General features: G+C 49.0%; 1 protein-coding gene across 1 annotated transcript in view; it reads right to left on the bottom strand.

Annotated features, from left to right (window-relative positions):
- Positions 1–15,245, bottom strand: part of LOC147114889 (uncharacterized) — a 90,996-nt gene that overhangs the window by 39,671 nt on the left and 36,080 nt on the right. The window contains exon 5 of the mRNA XM_085992119.1: positions 486–564. Within this exon, the coding sequence (XP_085848245.1) occupies positions 486–564 (79 nt within the window). The remainder of the gene's footprint in view (positions 1–485; positions 565–15,245) is intronic.

Below are 15,245 nucleotides of genomic sequence, written 5' to 3'. Positions count from 1 at the left end.
TAGAATAGTACCAGGGATGAGGGACTTCAGTTATATGGAGAGACTAGAGAAGCTGGGATTGTTCTCCTTATAGCAGAGAAGGTTAAGGGGAGATTTAATTGAGTGGTTCAAAATTATGAAGGGTTTTGATAGAGTAAATATGAAGAAACTGTTTCCACTGGGAGGGGGATCGGTAACCAGAGGACACAGATTTAAGGTAATTGGGGAAAGACCCAGAGGGTAGATGACGAGAACGTTTTTTATGTAGTGAGTTGTTATGATCTGGAATGCACTGCCTTAAAGGGTGGTAGAGGCAAATTCAATAGTAACTTTCAAAAGGGAATTGGATATATACTTGAAAAGGAAATATTTGCAGGGCTATGGAGGAGGAACAGGGGAGTGGGCCTAATTGGATAGCTTTTTCAAAGAGCCAGTACAGGCATCAGGGGCTGAATGGCCTCCTTCTGTGCTGTATGATTCTAATATACACAGGAAATGTTACTTACTCATTTAGTGTAAAAACATAAACTTTCCTTGGGTAAGTAACTTCAGTTACATATAACTCCTTAATATATATCTTGAGATCTGAAAAAGAAATTCAATAATTCTAACAGCAATTCAAAGTTAATTAATTTCTTAAATAAACAAAAATGTGTAAAATTATGCAGTATTTTAAATTTAGTGGGGTATGCGGTTCACACGTTTTCTGGATCCAAAAAGGGCGCCATGAAGTGAAATTTTGCAGCCAAATGTTCCGCGCCGGAATGGTGTCTGACGCCATATTGGCTCGAATGCTCAATAGCTGCCCCTGACGCCTTCCTGAAACAAATGCAGACATCATTTAAATGGTATTAATAAAGGTCCTGCGCCTAAATCAGATCCCTTTTGTGAAATTATTGTGTATACTCCTGAAATGTCAATTCCTTAGCCTGCCCAGCAACTCGTGGCGGGAACAGTCAGCCAGCAGCTTTCACAAGCGGTATTTAAAGGGATCCTTACCTCCATTAAGGCAAGTCTCTGGTTAGTTTTAGGCTTATAGGGAGCTTTTGGTTCACGTTTTTGGCTGATTTGGCATGTTTGGCTGTGAGATACTTTTGCACAATGAGTTTGTGGAGGTCAGCAACTGGTTCACAGGATTTGCTTGTTTTCAGTAGCTGAGTATGGAAATGCTGCTGGATTTACCCTTGAGGGTCCCAAATCAGAAGAAGCAGCAGCAAGAAAGGCAGCAAAGACCTGCACAGGCTGCAAGAAGAGAGCAAAATAGGCAAGAGGGCAGGAGGCCTTACAGCATGTGGGTATTCCGGAGCAAAACGTCATTACTGAACCTCACAGAGGCACAGTGTGTAGGACAGTCACTTACCTGTGCCACCTGTTGAAGCTAGAATTGGAGCCCTACACCAGGGCTTGCACTGCATTGCCTGTGCCAGTGAAGGTCATTGTGGCTCTCAGCTTTTATGGCCATGGTTCCTTCCAAACTGCTTCTGGGAACATCAGCAACATGAGCCAGTTTACTGTGTGCATGGCGATCGGGAAGGTTACTGATGCTTGGTTTGCGAGGCAACAATAGTTCATTAGCTTGCCCATGAAGGTTGACAAGCAGGAAGAAAAAGCACTGGGATTTGCTCACTTTGCTGGATCCCTGCAGGTGCAGGGCATCATAGACTGCACAGACATAGCCCTGTGTGTTCCCCATCACGAACCAAGACTGATTCTCAAAAGTAATGGTTTCCCTTTGCTTAATGTTTAACTTGTTTATGACCACAGGCAGGGAGTCATGCAGGTCTGTACCCAGTTTCCTAACTGGCTTTCATATTTTGCCAGTCCTCAATACTCCTGTCTGTTCCACCCAAACCATTGGGTGGCAGGCTCGCTGTTGGGGGACAAAGGCTATCCTTTCACCAATTGGCTCATGACTCCTCTTAGGAATCCAGACACACATGCAAGTGCCAACTTAATGAGAGCCATACAGCTGCTAGGTTCTGATTGAGCAAACCATTGGCATCCTGAAACAACCTTTCAGCTGTCTGCACAGCTCAGCAGGAGTCCTTCAGTACAGCCCAGAGCAAGTGTCAAGAAAGAAAGACTTGGGCCTAGAAATTCGGTTGGTTGCGCCAGCGATTAGCGCCTAAAGAGCCCGAGATTTGGGGCGTTACCCAATTTTCGGACGTGCGCTGTGATCCTAGCGCATCCTGCCATATTGAGTAGCCTGCTAGTGCCGGTGCTAAGTCTTTGCGCCCGCTCGCGGGCGCAGCCAGATAATGACGTCATTTCATTGTGCAACGCCTTTTTGGCGCCCCGTACCGGAAATTCAGTGGCGCCCCCCTCCGTTCCGCCTGGCGCTATTAGTGACAGTTGGATGGAATGTTACCAGGTCCTTCTCGGACTCGGGGGGCGCTCTTTAAAGGGGACAGCACTAGTAGAAAAGCGGCAGCCATTTGGCCTGGCCATACTGCTCGCTGCTGGAGAGAGTTGCAGACCTTCAGTTACACAGACTTGTTCTTATTGAGCCAGAGGAGCCTTGGGACCTTCAGCCCTGTCCAGAACAGTTGGATCCAGAAAGCTGACTGCGTCTTACTCGTCGGCCAGAATAATGGGAGCTGCTTTGGAGGGGAACGTCATCCTGGCTGAACAACTGGCAAGGGCACAAAGACGGAGGGAGGGCTGGGATTGGCCAGAAGGAGGAGGGCCAATGGACGTCGCCAAATCCGACCATACGCTGCCAGGGTTTTCAGGCAGCAGGTCTCCTACCTTACCATGTTGGAGGAGCAGTGTCTGCGAAGGCTCAGATTTGGTAAGGATGTTGTCACTGAGCTGTGCCACCTGCTTGCTGGGGATCTGCAGCCGCGGATACGGTGCAGGACCTTTCTGTCGGTGGCCGTGAAAGTCACTGTTGCGCTCAACTTTTATGCCAGCGGATCGTTTCAGGCAGCAGCTGGGGACATATCAAATATCTCTCAATTTGCGGTGCATTGCTGCATCCGGCAAGTGACAGCTGCCCTCTACAAAAGGAGGCGCGAATTAATCACCTTCCCTGTGATCCTGGAGAAGCAGGGGGAGCGCGCACAAGGCTTCGCGGCTATTGCGGACTTCCCCATGGTGCAGGGGGCCATTGATTGCACACACGTGGCTTTGCGGGCGCCATTACAGAATCCGGAGGAGTTCCATAACCGAAAGGGGTTCCACTCCCTTAATGTGCAGCTGGTCTGTGATCACCGGCAGATGATCATGGCGGTGAACGCACAATTCCCTGGCAGCAGCCATGACGCGTTCATCCTGCGGCAGACCTCAGTGGCTGACCTTTTTGAGGCCCCGGCTCACCCACGAGGCTAGCTTCTGGGCGACAAGGGCTATCCTCTCTGCCCATGGCTCATGACCCCGCTCCGTTTGCCCAGCACCCCGGCAGAAGAGCATTACAATAACAGCCATCAGGCCACCTGTGTGTTGAAGCAGCGTTTCCGTTGTCTAGACCATTCGGGGGGCGCCGTACAGTACTCGCCGGAGCATGTGGCGTGCATCGTTGTTGTCTGCTGCATGCTCCACAACCTGGCCATTCGACGCACCCAGCCAATGCCAGCCGACCCTCAAGGTCCAGCAGAGCAGGCGGACGAGGAGGAGGAGGAAGATGGGAGGGCTCCAGAAACTGGAAGGGCCGTTCGTCAGAGGCTCAGAAGGACTCGGTTCTAGGCCCCTCGGACGGAATGGTGGCTGTGATTCGAACAGCGCCCTCCAGTTCGCTGTAAGCCTATGAAGGCCTCGATGATTGTAAATAGTGTACAGCTCGATTGTAAATAAAAAGTTATCTTTATTTTCAAACAAGTGCTTCCTTCCAGCATGACAACGTAATGGTAACAGAAATCATAACTAACAAACTAACAGATAACTGTCTGGCAACCCGGCGAAACTAACCAAACCATAACAAACAAACACAACAAGTGTGGACGGCCTTAAATCCGGAAAAAGAGACGTCTTAGCACCTCCCTCTACTGGTGACCCCTTGATGGAGACCGACTCCTCTTACGAGGTCGGCCCCTTCCCTCCCTGCAGCTCCTCCGTAATTGGACCCCAGTGGCTGCATCAAGGCTGGGGGACGCCTGCTGAGTGTGTGGAAGTGCTGAAGCCCCTGAGAGACGGCCTGGACGACCTCTGGGCTTGGAGGTCCCGCAAGCAGGCTGCTCCAACTGGGCATGTCTGCTAGCAGTCTGCCGCGCAGGTGGTGGCAGCCGCTCTGCTGACATGCCAGCGGTGGCATCAGGACTGCTCACATGCAGAGAGAGGACACCTGCACCATGGTCGGCCGAAACACTAGCACTCTGACGGGGCCGCACAGGATCATACGCCACAATCGACTGCTCCACAGATTCATGGCCTGCTGTGGTGCTGCAAGGGCCTGGGGTGATCCTGCCTGATGCAGCTAGGGTGGCAGCAGAGAGTGTTCACGTGGCCTCAATTTGCATGTGGACGAGTCCAGCAAGTGACTGCGTGGCAGCAGTGAGAACCTGCGTGGCAGGTGCCAGTGCTTGGGAAAAGCCATGGACAGTCCTTTCCACTGCTTCGGACAAGGCCGGAACACTCCTTTCCACTGCCTCGGACAAGGCATGGAGAGACCTTTCCACTGCCTCGGACAAGCCCTGGACAGACCTTTCCACTGCCTCGGACAAGCCCTGGACCGACCTTTCCACTGCCTCAGACAAGCCCTGGACAGACCTTTCCATTGCTGGGCCGAAGCCCTGTTCAGACCTTTCCATTGCTGGGCTGAAGCCCTGGACAGTCCTTTCCATTGCTGCCCCAAAGTCCAGCACACTCTTTGCCAGTGTGTCGATCGACTCAGGCATCCTCCCCACTGCAGCCATCAGCTCAGTGTGCCTGAGCCAGGCCTGGGCGCTCATCTCGGCAAGGCTACGCACTTCCTCTGCACTCTGTGCAGCAGTCATGGTGGCCTGCCTTGCCCTCCGGGGAGATGGCCCCCGAGCGTCCCTACCCCCCGCGCGTTGCTGCAGGCCGCTGGTTCCTGCAACTGGCTCCTCATCAGAGCCCCCCCCCTCCCCTCAAGGGAACTACTATCCCCAGTCTCCAGATGCGGCGGCTCCCCTGAGGCTGGCACGGATGGTCCGGCTTCCTCCTGGTTGTCGCCTCTGGAGGCACTGGCACTGGCAGCTTGAGGAGCCGGCTCCCAAGCTGGTGATGCAGCATCTGAAAGCAGGGAGGTTGAAGAGTGGCTTTAGCAAAAGGACAGTTTGGCAGCAAGGGATGCAACAGTGCGGCAATGCTATGACATGGCTCCACATTGAGAAAGCATGCTGGCGGGGGAAACAACTGGAAGGTGACAGCTGTAATAGTAGAGAACCTTACCATCGCTGTGGACAATGGGGTCGGCAGCTGCAGTGGTGACAGGACCACTCAGACGTCCTCCCACAATCTGGTGGACTCTCTCCTCGAGATCCGTCAGAGGCTCCAGTTGAGGACGGCCTCCTCCGGTGCGAAGGGGTAATTGAGAGCACCTGCGCTGCGGCTGGACGCCCCGATATTAGGTTGCGCCGGCATGTTAGCGCCTTAGGTGCCCCGTGTAATGCCTGAACTCGCGCCTCAATCACCTTTGGGGCGCTGCAACCCAATATCGCACGAGGTGTCGATAAGTTGCATCTGGCTATAAAATTTGCGCTCCACCAATTCTAACGCCCCAAGCGAGGCTATACCCAATTTCTAGGCCTTGATTTATATAGCGCCTTTCACAACCTCAAGACGTCTCAAAGCACTTAGAGGGAATGAAGCACTTTTGAAGTGTAGTCACTGTGGCAATACAGCAAAAGCAGCAGTTAATTTGCACACAGCAAACTCTCACAAACAGCCAGATCATATGTTTTAGGTGTTGGTTGAGGGATGAATGTTGGCCGATGGTACTTTTATATCCACCTGAGAGGGCAGATGAGGCCCCAGTTTAACATTTCATTGCCTCTTGTGTGTATGGCACCTCCGACTGTGCAACTCTACCTCACCACTACACAGAAGTGCCATCCTAGATTATGTGCTCAAGTGTCTGGACTGGGGCATGAACTCACAGCATTCTGACTCCGAGGCGAGAGTGCTACTACTGAGCCAAGGCCAAGATTCATAATCATTTGACTCATGCTCCACAATCTTGCTCTTGTACCAAAATATAATCATGGGATAGAAATCCTAGGAGCTGTCAGAAGTTTAGTGGATTGCGACTTCTACCTGCCCAGTTGCCTTCACCCTAACCCTGTTAGTCATTTCAATAATAGGCATGGGTGTCTATGTCAGTAATGGTACTACAGGATGCCTTCTCCGCAGAGTAAATGCGATTCTGCAATAGCAGCTCCATTGAGGGAGGGGAGGGTCATGGGCTAGTCAAGCCCATGTATACTGAAGGACCGACTTAAAGTGATTGCTCCTCCCTTGATGTTTTGCTGACATCCTAACTGGAATTGATCCCTCTGAGATTGATTCCCTCTGAGACATTAAAAAAAAAATCATTTACAGGACGTGGGTGTCGCTGGCAAGGCCAGCATTTATTGTCCATCCCTAATTGCCCTTGAGAGGGTGGCGGTGAACCATCATTTCAGAGGGCAATTAAGAGTCAACCACATTGCTGTGGGAGTCACATAAAGGCTAGACCGGGTAAGGACGGCAGATTTCCTTCCCTAAAGAACATTAGATGGCATTGTTGGTCCTATATAAGATTCTTGTATGGCAAATAGGCTTGCTTCATGTTAGAGTGTGGAGGATGCCAGGTGGATTTCATGCCCACATTAATGGTTGCTAGGAGATCCAGCTGCATATGGAAATTCATTAAAAGGGCAAAATAATAAAATTTGTCGGCCTAGAAATTCCCTGTAGTTAACGCTGGTTTTCTTGAACAAATGTCGGCTGCCTGCTTCCAGCTCGGGACACGACGAAAGCCATTTTGGAGAGGTCAGCAGCGCTGCCATTGCCTGCACTTGCCTCTCCAATATAAGTGTGCAGATCGTGACTTTATTCGACGTGCAATGCCTGTTTGACGCACGATTGCGATTTTGGACGTTGTCGCATGCCATACCACCCTTTTCCTAACCACACACGGAAGAACATGCGTGCAGCAGTTGTACAGAAACGCTGTCAGCGTTTCTTTCAGGTAAGTTTCAATTTCAGCTTTTGGACTTTAAATTTTTTTTATTGAAGTAGTGGCTTGAAGCAATACATTTAAAAAGTTGTTAAATTGTGCAGGGAGTGCTGCTGGATGCTTGCAATGCTTTGAATGTTAAAGGAAGGGCTCTGAGAACACCACTTGTTCCCAGTCTTGGGGGCTCTCACTGCAGTCCCCCTTGGGCTGCAACATCACATGGCGATGAATCAGAGCAAGTAAAGGGAACAAGCTGCTCGCAGAGGGAAGAGGAAGACACAGAAGAGGAGGAAGCAGAAGAGGAGGAAGCGGAAGGAAGGAGGCAACCCAGACAGCCACTTTCTGGCCCGGATATCCGGGATGGAATCATCCGCCTGCGGTACCAGTGACCACAACCCTAATTCCCCTTTCAACGTTTGTCCCACACCTTCCCTTCCCTCTGTTACTGACCATCACAGCGTCCTCTTGGCCACAATGCTGAAATAAAAGCCATCACAAAGCAAACTTTCCAATCCAACTTTATCCATATATGCATCCAAAATTACATTAAAAAATCAACTAATCACCCTTGTGCATTTCCTTAGTGACTGTCTTCTGTGTGTCTTTGCCTATCCTAGTGATGTCATGCAGTGCTACCTCAATGGCTGCAGCACGGCTGGTGGAAGACTACTGGCTTTCAGTGGGGGACACTGCAGATGGCCTTGCAGAACAAAGTTGAGGACCTAGTGGCTGGGTGTGTCAAATTGAGTGATGGTGCTTCTTCTTCTTCACTCTCCTCTCCTTCTTCTTGGTGAACCACTGGCTGGGCACGCTAGATTTCTTGGGTGTCTGAAATGAGGAAGGCACAAGGGTAGGGTTGTGGTGAGGTGAGGGCAGGAAAGCAAGAGGTGCATGCTTACAGCATGCACAGCTTGTACATCAGAGGATATTGTGGGATAAGGGGGAAGTGGGATGTTAGAAGGAGGATAACGTATGAGGATACTGGCATCTTGTATTCTTTCAGCCCCGCCGCTGGCCAAGGGCTCAACCATGCCCCTGCCAAGAATAGCTAGCACCGTCTCCTCCAAGGGGGTGAGATTTAGCTAGGAATGTCAGATTGTTGGTAGGTGAGTGATGGCGGGGGGTGGGGGGGGTCGTGCATTGAGCAGTGTGTGAGGCTGGTGGTGCAGTTGGTAGGAGACGGCTTTTAAAGATGCATTCACTGACCCTGACCACTCACCTGAGGTCATGAAACTTCTTAGGGCACTGGAGCCAGGTCCTGGGGGTCACACTGCTGGCACAGGGATGGCCTCGGCAATATGGTCCCACATCCTTCTTTCTGGAGGGCCTCCTGGCCCCTGTGGGTAGAGGACCTCTCATCCAGTGTTGATCCCCTGCACAAAGCTGGAGTGTTGCATGCAAGACCCTGGGTGCCCTTTCCCTGGCCTGTTGAGCCATTTGTGTTAGTGCTGAAGCACTTTTACCTTTTTTTACGTGCAGAAGGCAGTTCACCTTTAAAGGCTCGAGACTGCGTATTTTTGAATGATTTTCGTTTTTTGCAGAAGACAGTTCACCTTTAAGGGCTCGAGACTACTTTCTAAAATGACAGCCTTGCTTTAAGAAAATGCAGCCTCGCTCCAGGGATGCTGCAGGGACGCGACATTACTTAGGAACATAGGAACAGGAGTAGGCCATTGAACACCTCAAGCCTCTTCCGCCATTCAATTAGATCATGGTTGATCTGCGACCTAATACCATATCCTTTAATACCTTTGGTTAACAAAAATCTATCAATCTCAGATTTAACATTAAAAATTAATCTAGCATCAACTGTTGTTTGCAGAAGAGAGTTCCAAACTTCTACCACCCTTTGTGTGTAGAAGTGTTTCCTAATCTCACTCCTGAACGGTCTGGCTCTAATTTTTAGACTATGCCCCCGAGTACTTGACTCCCCAATCAGCGGAAATAGTTTCTCTCTATCTACTCTATCCCTTAATAGCTTGAAAACTTGGATCAGATCATCCCTTAACCTTCTAAATTCTAGGGAATACAACCCTAATTTGTGTAATCTCTCCTCGTAATTTAACCCTTGGAGTCCGGGTGTCATACTGGTAAACCTACACTGCACTCCCTCCAAGGCCAATATATCCTTCCTAAGGTGTGGTGCCCAGAACTGCTCACAGTACTCCAGGTGTGGTCTAACCAGGGCTTTGTATAGCTGCAGGATAACTTCTACCCCTTGTATTCTAGTCCTCTAGATATAAAGGCCAGCACTCCATTAGCCTTTTTGATTATTTTCTATACGTGTTCATTACATTTTAATGATCTATGTACCTGGACCCCCAAGTCTCTGGACCTCCAGTGTTTTTAGCTTTTAACCATTTAGAAAGTACCCTGTTCTATCCTTTATAGGTCCAAAGTGGATGACCTCACATTTGTCTACATTGAAATCTATTTGCCACAGTTTTGCCCATTCACTTCATCTATCAATATCCCTTTGTAATTTTATGCTTTCATCTACACTGTCTATACTGCCACCTATCTTTGTGACATTGGCAAATTTGGATATATGGCTTTCTATGCCATCATCTAAGTTGTTAATAAATACTGTGAATAGTTGAGGCCCCCAACACAGATCCCTGCGAGATACCACTAGTCACATCCTACCAATTTGAGTACATACCCATTATCCCTACTCTCTGTCTCCTGCCTCTCAGCCAATTTCCTAACCAGGTCAATCGTTTGCCTTCAATTCCATGGGCTTCTACCTTTGTTAACAGTCTCTTATGTGGGACTTTATCAAATGCCTTCTGGAAGTCTATATACATAACATCCATAGACATTCCCGTCCACTACTTTAATCACCACCTCAAAAAATTCAATCAGGTTTGTCACACATGACCTACCTTTCACAAAACCATGCTGGCTCTCTCTGATCAACTGAAATATTCGAGGTGTTCAGTGTTGTGTCTGTGTGTTGATAGAGACACTGAAGACAGGAGTTGGTTTCATAGGTGTTTACTAAACAAAGTCTGGAGGGGAACTAACTGATACAACACAATATATAGGCTTATGTAGCCCGAGTGGCCATTACCAGCATTATAGTACACATGGGGCTCTTAAAGGCACATACACTACAATTCCTCCCCTTTTAGCCAACCAGTACATAATATTTCAAGTAATTATTAATTACATGTTACAAGAAAAATAATCTACACATTGCTGCAGTTAATTAATTATAAGTCAGTCTCTCTGGAGGTTTCCTGACTCGGTCCGGATAACGCCTCGGTGGTGTAGTAGTTTCTGGTGGTGTAGTAGGTTCTTTTGGCAAGGCTGATTCGGCTTGAATGCCAGTGTCGGGTTCATCGGGTTCCAGTATCACCAGATCGGAGGTAGATATGGGTATCTCTACTTCATCGTTAGGCATATAGGCCTAGAAATTCGGTTGGCTTTGCGCCCAGTTTTCGCACAAAGAGGGCTTTTGCGCCAATAGAGGAGTTCGCGCTGATATTCAGCGCTGCGGTAATGGCGGCGGTAGCCGGTAGCGCTGTGCCGGCACCGATGACGTCATCGGTGTGCGCAGTGCCCCGGTTCCGCCCCGATGCCGGCCCGAATCCCATATTCAGTTGCCGCCGCCTCCTCCGTGGCGGCCGCTACTTACATCCGGAGACCAGGGCCTTACTGCAGCCTTAGTGGGGCACATAAAGGTGGAGGTGCGGCCGGCCGCTTTTTCGGTGGCCGCCTGCCCGCACCTCCTTCCCCGGCCTCCTCCACCACCCCCCCCGCGGCATTGCCGGCTGTTTTCCACGAGCCCGGCACTTCTCCATGGTGCCGGGCTCATTTGCCGGCACAATCCAGCGGCGATCTCCCCGTTGCAGGCACCTCCACCTTAAGAGAAGGAGGAGGCCTGCAGTACCGCAGCCTGCCGCACCGCATCGGGTGGCGCAGCGGCGCCTACAGCGCTGAAATTCAGTTTCAGCGCCCCAAGCGGGGGCGGGCACACCCTGGAATAGCGCCCGGTTCTGACTTGGGGCGCAAAAACCGAATATCTGACGGGCGCAACTGGCTCCGCGCTCAGCGCTAACTTTTGGGCGCAAACCAGCTGGCGGGCACAAACTGAATTTCTAGGCCATAGAGTTGTGGTGTAGGTTGTCCCTTTTCGGATGACTCTATGATTTGGTCAGCATGGCGCCTTATTATGCTTTCTCCGATGTCCACGGTATACATCAGCGGTCCTAGTCGTGTGCAGAAAGTTCCAGGCTGCCATTTCTCGGTACGGTAGTCCCGGGCCAAAACTTGTTGACCTATCTGGAAGGTTCTACTTAGCCTTTCATTCATGCCTTGAAATTGCCGGTTCTCCACGTCCCTTCTGATGTTGGGCTTGATCAAATCCAGCCGGCATGTTAGGCTTCTATTGAAGAACATCATGGCGGGAGTTTGGTTTGTAACCATATGTGTTGCATTCCTGTATGCGAACAAGAAGTTATCCACCTTGTGCTGAAGTTTTATGTCTTCATTACCCATGGCCTTTATGGCCTTCTTGAAGGTCTGGACAAACCTTTCAGCCAATCCATTGGTGGCGGGATGGTATGGGGCGGGCGTGTAGTGCTTAACCCCATTGTTTTTTAAGAACTTCCTGAATTCTTCGGACACAAATTGCGGTCCATTATCAGAACAGGTCTGTTCCGGCAGCCCATTCCTGGCAAATATGGTCCTTAATACTGTGATGGTTTTTTCCGTGGTGGTGGAGGACATCTTTATTACCTCCGGCCACTTGGAGTGTGCATCAACTGCGATTAAGAACATTGAGTCCATAAATGGACCAGCAAAGTCGATGTGTACCCTTTGCCAGGGAGATGAGGGCCACTCCCATGGATGTAGAGAGGCTTGGGGTGGAGCGTTTTGGACCTTCTGGCATCCTAGGCAGCTCTTGGTCATATCTTCGATGTCTCCATCGATACCTGGCCACCATACAAACGCCCTGGCTAGGTTCTTCATTTTCACTCCACCCAGATGCCCCTCATGAAGCTCCTTTAGAACTTTATCCTGGAGTTTGGGTGGAATCACCACTCTGGATCCACACAGCAAGGTTCCTCGGCACATTGACAGCTGTTCTCTTCTTTGCGAGAATGCTGGCAACAGTGGTTCGCCATGTGCTGGCCATCCCTTCACTGTTAAATCGTAGACTCGTGAGAGAGTCGGGTCATTTCTAGTTTCCCTTTCAATGGCAGAATTTGTTACTGGTGGACATTCGACTATGGTAGAGTGGAAAATCTCCACTGGGTCTGCGGTAGGTGCTTCTTCTACCATTGGCAATGGTAGGCGCGATAACCCGTCAGCATTCCCATGCTGTTTTGATCCTTTGTATTCTATGTTGTATTGGTGTGCCCCTAGAAAAAGGGAACACCTCTGTAGCCTTTGTGCTGTCATAATGGGAACACCCTTTTTAGGGTTGAATATGGAGATGAGGGGTTGATGGTCAGTCAACAAGGTAAATTTTTGTCCGTGTAGGTAATGGTTGAATTTCTTCACTCCCCATACCAGGCTGAGTGCTTCCCTGCCGATTTGGGCATAGTTACGCTCAGCTGAGTTCAATGAGCGTGACGCAAAAGCTATCGGCCGTTCCGAGTCATCAGGGAATTTATGCGATAATACTGCTCCTACGCCATAAGGGGATGCATCGCACGCCAGTCTGATTGGCAGTGATGGGTTGTAATGAGCCAAAACTTCTTTGGACGTGATTAAGTCTTTGCATTTATGGAAGGCACGTTTACAGTCTTCGCTCCATTTCCAAATTACTCCTGTTTGTAGCAGTTCATTAAGAGGGTGTAGAAGAGTTGATAAGTTCGGTAAAAATTTATGATAGTAATTTATTAATCCCAGGAACGACCTAAATTGTGAAACATTTTCAGGTGCTGGGGCTTTTATGACCGCTTCAATTTTTTCAGGTGACTTATGCAACCCTTCCTTATTAATTATGTGGCCACAATATGATATTTGATTTTGGAAAAATTCGCACTTGGGGCGATTTGCTCGTAGGCCCTGTTCTCTCAGCCTAGTGAGCACCTGCTCCAAATTGGCAAGGTGCTTGTTGTCGTTTTCTCCTGTTACAAGGATGTCGTCTAGGTAGCATTGAGTCCCCGGAATCCCTTGGAGGACTTGCTCCATAGCTCTTTGCCAGATAGCTGGAGCGGATGCTACTCCGAAAACCAGTCGATTGTACTGGTACAGACCTTTGTGTGTATTTATCGTGAGATATTTTTTAGAGGCCTCTTCAACCTCCATCTGTAGATATGCCTGTGCCAAGTCAATTTTGGTGAAACGTTTCCCTCCGGATAGTGAGGCGAAAATATCTTCCATCCTCGGAAGAGGATACTGTACCGTGTGAAGGACTGGGTTTACAGTCACCTTGAAGTCTCCACAGATGCAAATTTTTCTCTGTTCTTCAGATTTATCATTATTCAATGCTTTCTTCATGACTGGAACGATGGGTGTTGCCCACTCGCTCCAATCTATTTTGGATAATACGCCTGCCTTTTCCAAATTCTCCAGCTCTGCCTCGACTGCTGGACGAATTGTGTATGGCACCGGTCTTGCCTTAAAAAACTTGGGAATTGCTGCATCTTCCACTTTTATTGAGGCGGTGATGCCTTTCAAGGTTCCTAGTTTCTCTTGAAACACTTCTTTGGCGTTGGCCAAGATGTCTTTTAATCGTTCAGGTATGATGTCATCATTGTTTTTTTTCTTACTGGTCACCGTCAGTGCCTGGAGTGCCAGTCTAAACGTATTTTCCTGATCCATTCACGTCCCAACAGCGGTGGACCACCATCTTGTAGAATGTATAAATACAACTTTTGTATTTCATTGCCGTTGTATACAACAGGCACCCTTATTTTTCCTTTGGGGTATACTTTCTGCCCCGTATATGTTTTCAAGATAATGGATGTGTTTTTTAAAGGTATATGCGGAAATAGCCGCTCGTAATCCCGTCGATTTATGACGGTCAGAGCTGATCCTGTATCTAGCTCCATTTTAACTGGGGACCCTGCTATCGTGAGGGTAACCCAAATGGTCTGGTAATCATCTTTGGCAATTACATTATGTAATTTGAGACAGCTTAGTCTCTTGTTTTCGGAGTCGCTATCACTATTCTGGTCTTCGGAGCTATTGTCCGTCATCATTTGTACCTTTCTGTACTTTTCTTTATTGATTTTTCTTTTCCTGTCTGTGGATTTTTTTTGTCCAGATCGGCATACCCGTGCAATGTGTCCAATCTTTCCACATTGCCTGCATGCTTTGTCCTTGAACCAGCAGTCCCTCTGGTCATGGGTGGATCTGCCGCAGCGATAACATCTCTCGAAACCCTGTGTCATTTCATGGGTGCCGAAGTCCTGTGTCTTTTGTTGTATCTCTGCAGCTCCTCTTGCGGCTGCTTCGTATGATACAGCCATACTGAAAGCCTTGTCCAGTGTTAAATCTTTTTCAGAAAGCAGCCTTTTCTGTGTTCCTTCACTTAAGAGACGGCAGACGAATTTGTCTCGAAGATAATCTGCTAGTCCTGCCCCGAATTGGCAGTGTTTTGATAGCTTTCTTAATTCGGTGAGGTAATCAGCGTTACTTTCATTCTTGTGTTGATTTCTCTTGAAGAATTTGAATCGTTCTGCTATCAGCAGCGGTGTTGGGTTGAAGTGCTCCTGTAGGGTATCAACAATTTCTTTTAAATCCTTGTCCTTTGGTTTGGCTGGAGTGATTAAATTTCGTAACAGCCCGTATGTCTTTGCGCCCATTAGATTTAGCAGTACTGAAGCTTTTTTTTCATCTTCTATTCCATTTGCGGTGCAATATACCTCCACTCTTTCCACATATGTGGTCCAATCCTCTATCTCGTTACCAAAGCATCAATATTGCCAGACTTAGGCATCCTAGAAATAAAATGGCGCTTCCCGCGCTTTTCTTTCTTTTCTGCAGAAAAGATATGGCGCTTCCCGCGCTTCCCCGCCGCTGCTGCCGATGACAACGCTGTTTCCCGCGGTTTATGTTCTTTTTATTTATTTATTTACAGTTGGAGATTCGTTCCCACCGGACTCTCTCTCTAGGTCTGAACGCTGACCTGCTTGCAGTGCCGGCCGTCTCCCGAGTGCTCCCTCCCCGTCTGTTACTGCTTGCCTCC

The sequence above is a fragment of the Somniosus microcephalus genome, chromosome 7, assembly GCF_052327205.1.
Source record: "Somniosus microcephalus isolate GS21.2 chromosome 7, FLI_Smic_1.0, whole genome shotgun sequence".
NCBI lineage: Eukaryota > Metazoa > Chordata > Chondrichthyes > Squaliformes > Somniosidae > Somniosus > Somniosus microcephalus.
Note: the sequence above shows the minus strand (reverse complement) of the source record. Positions and strands in the feature narration are given on the sequence as shown.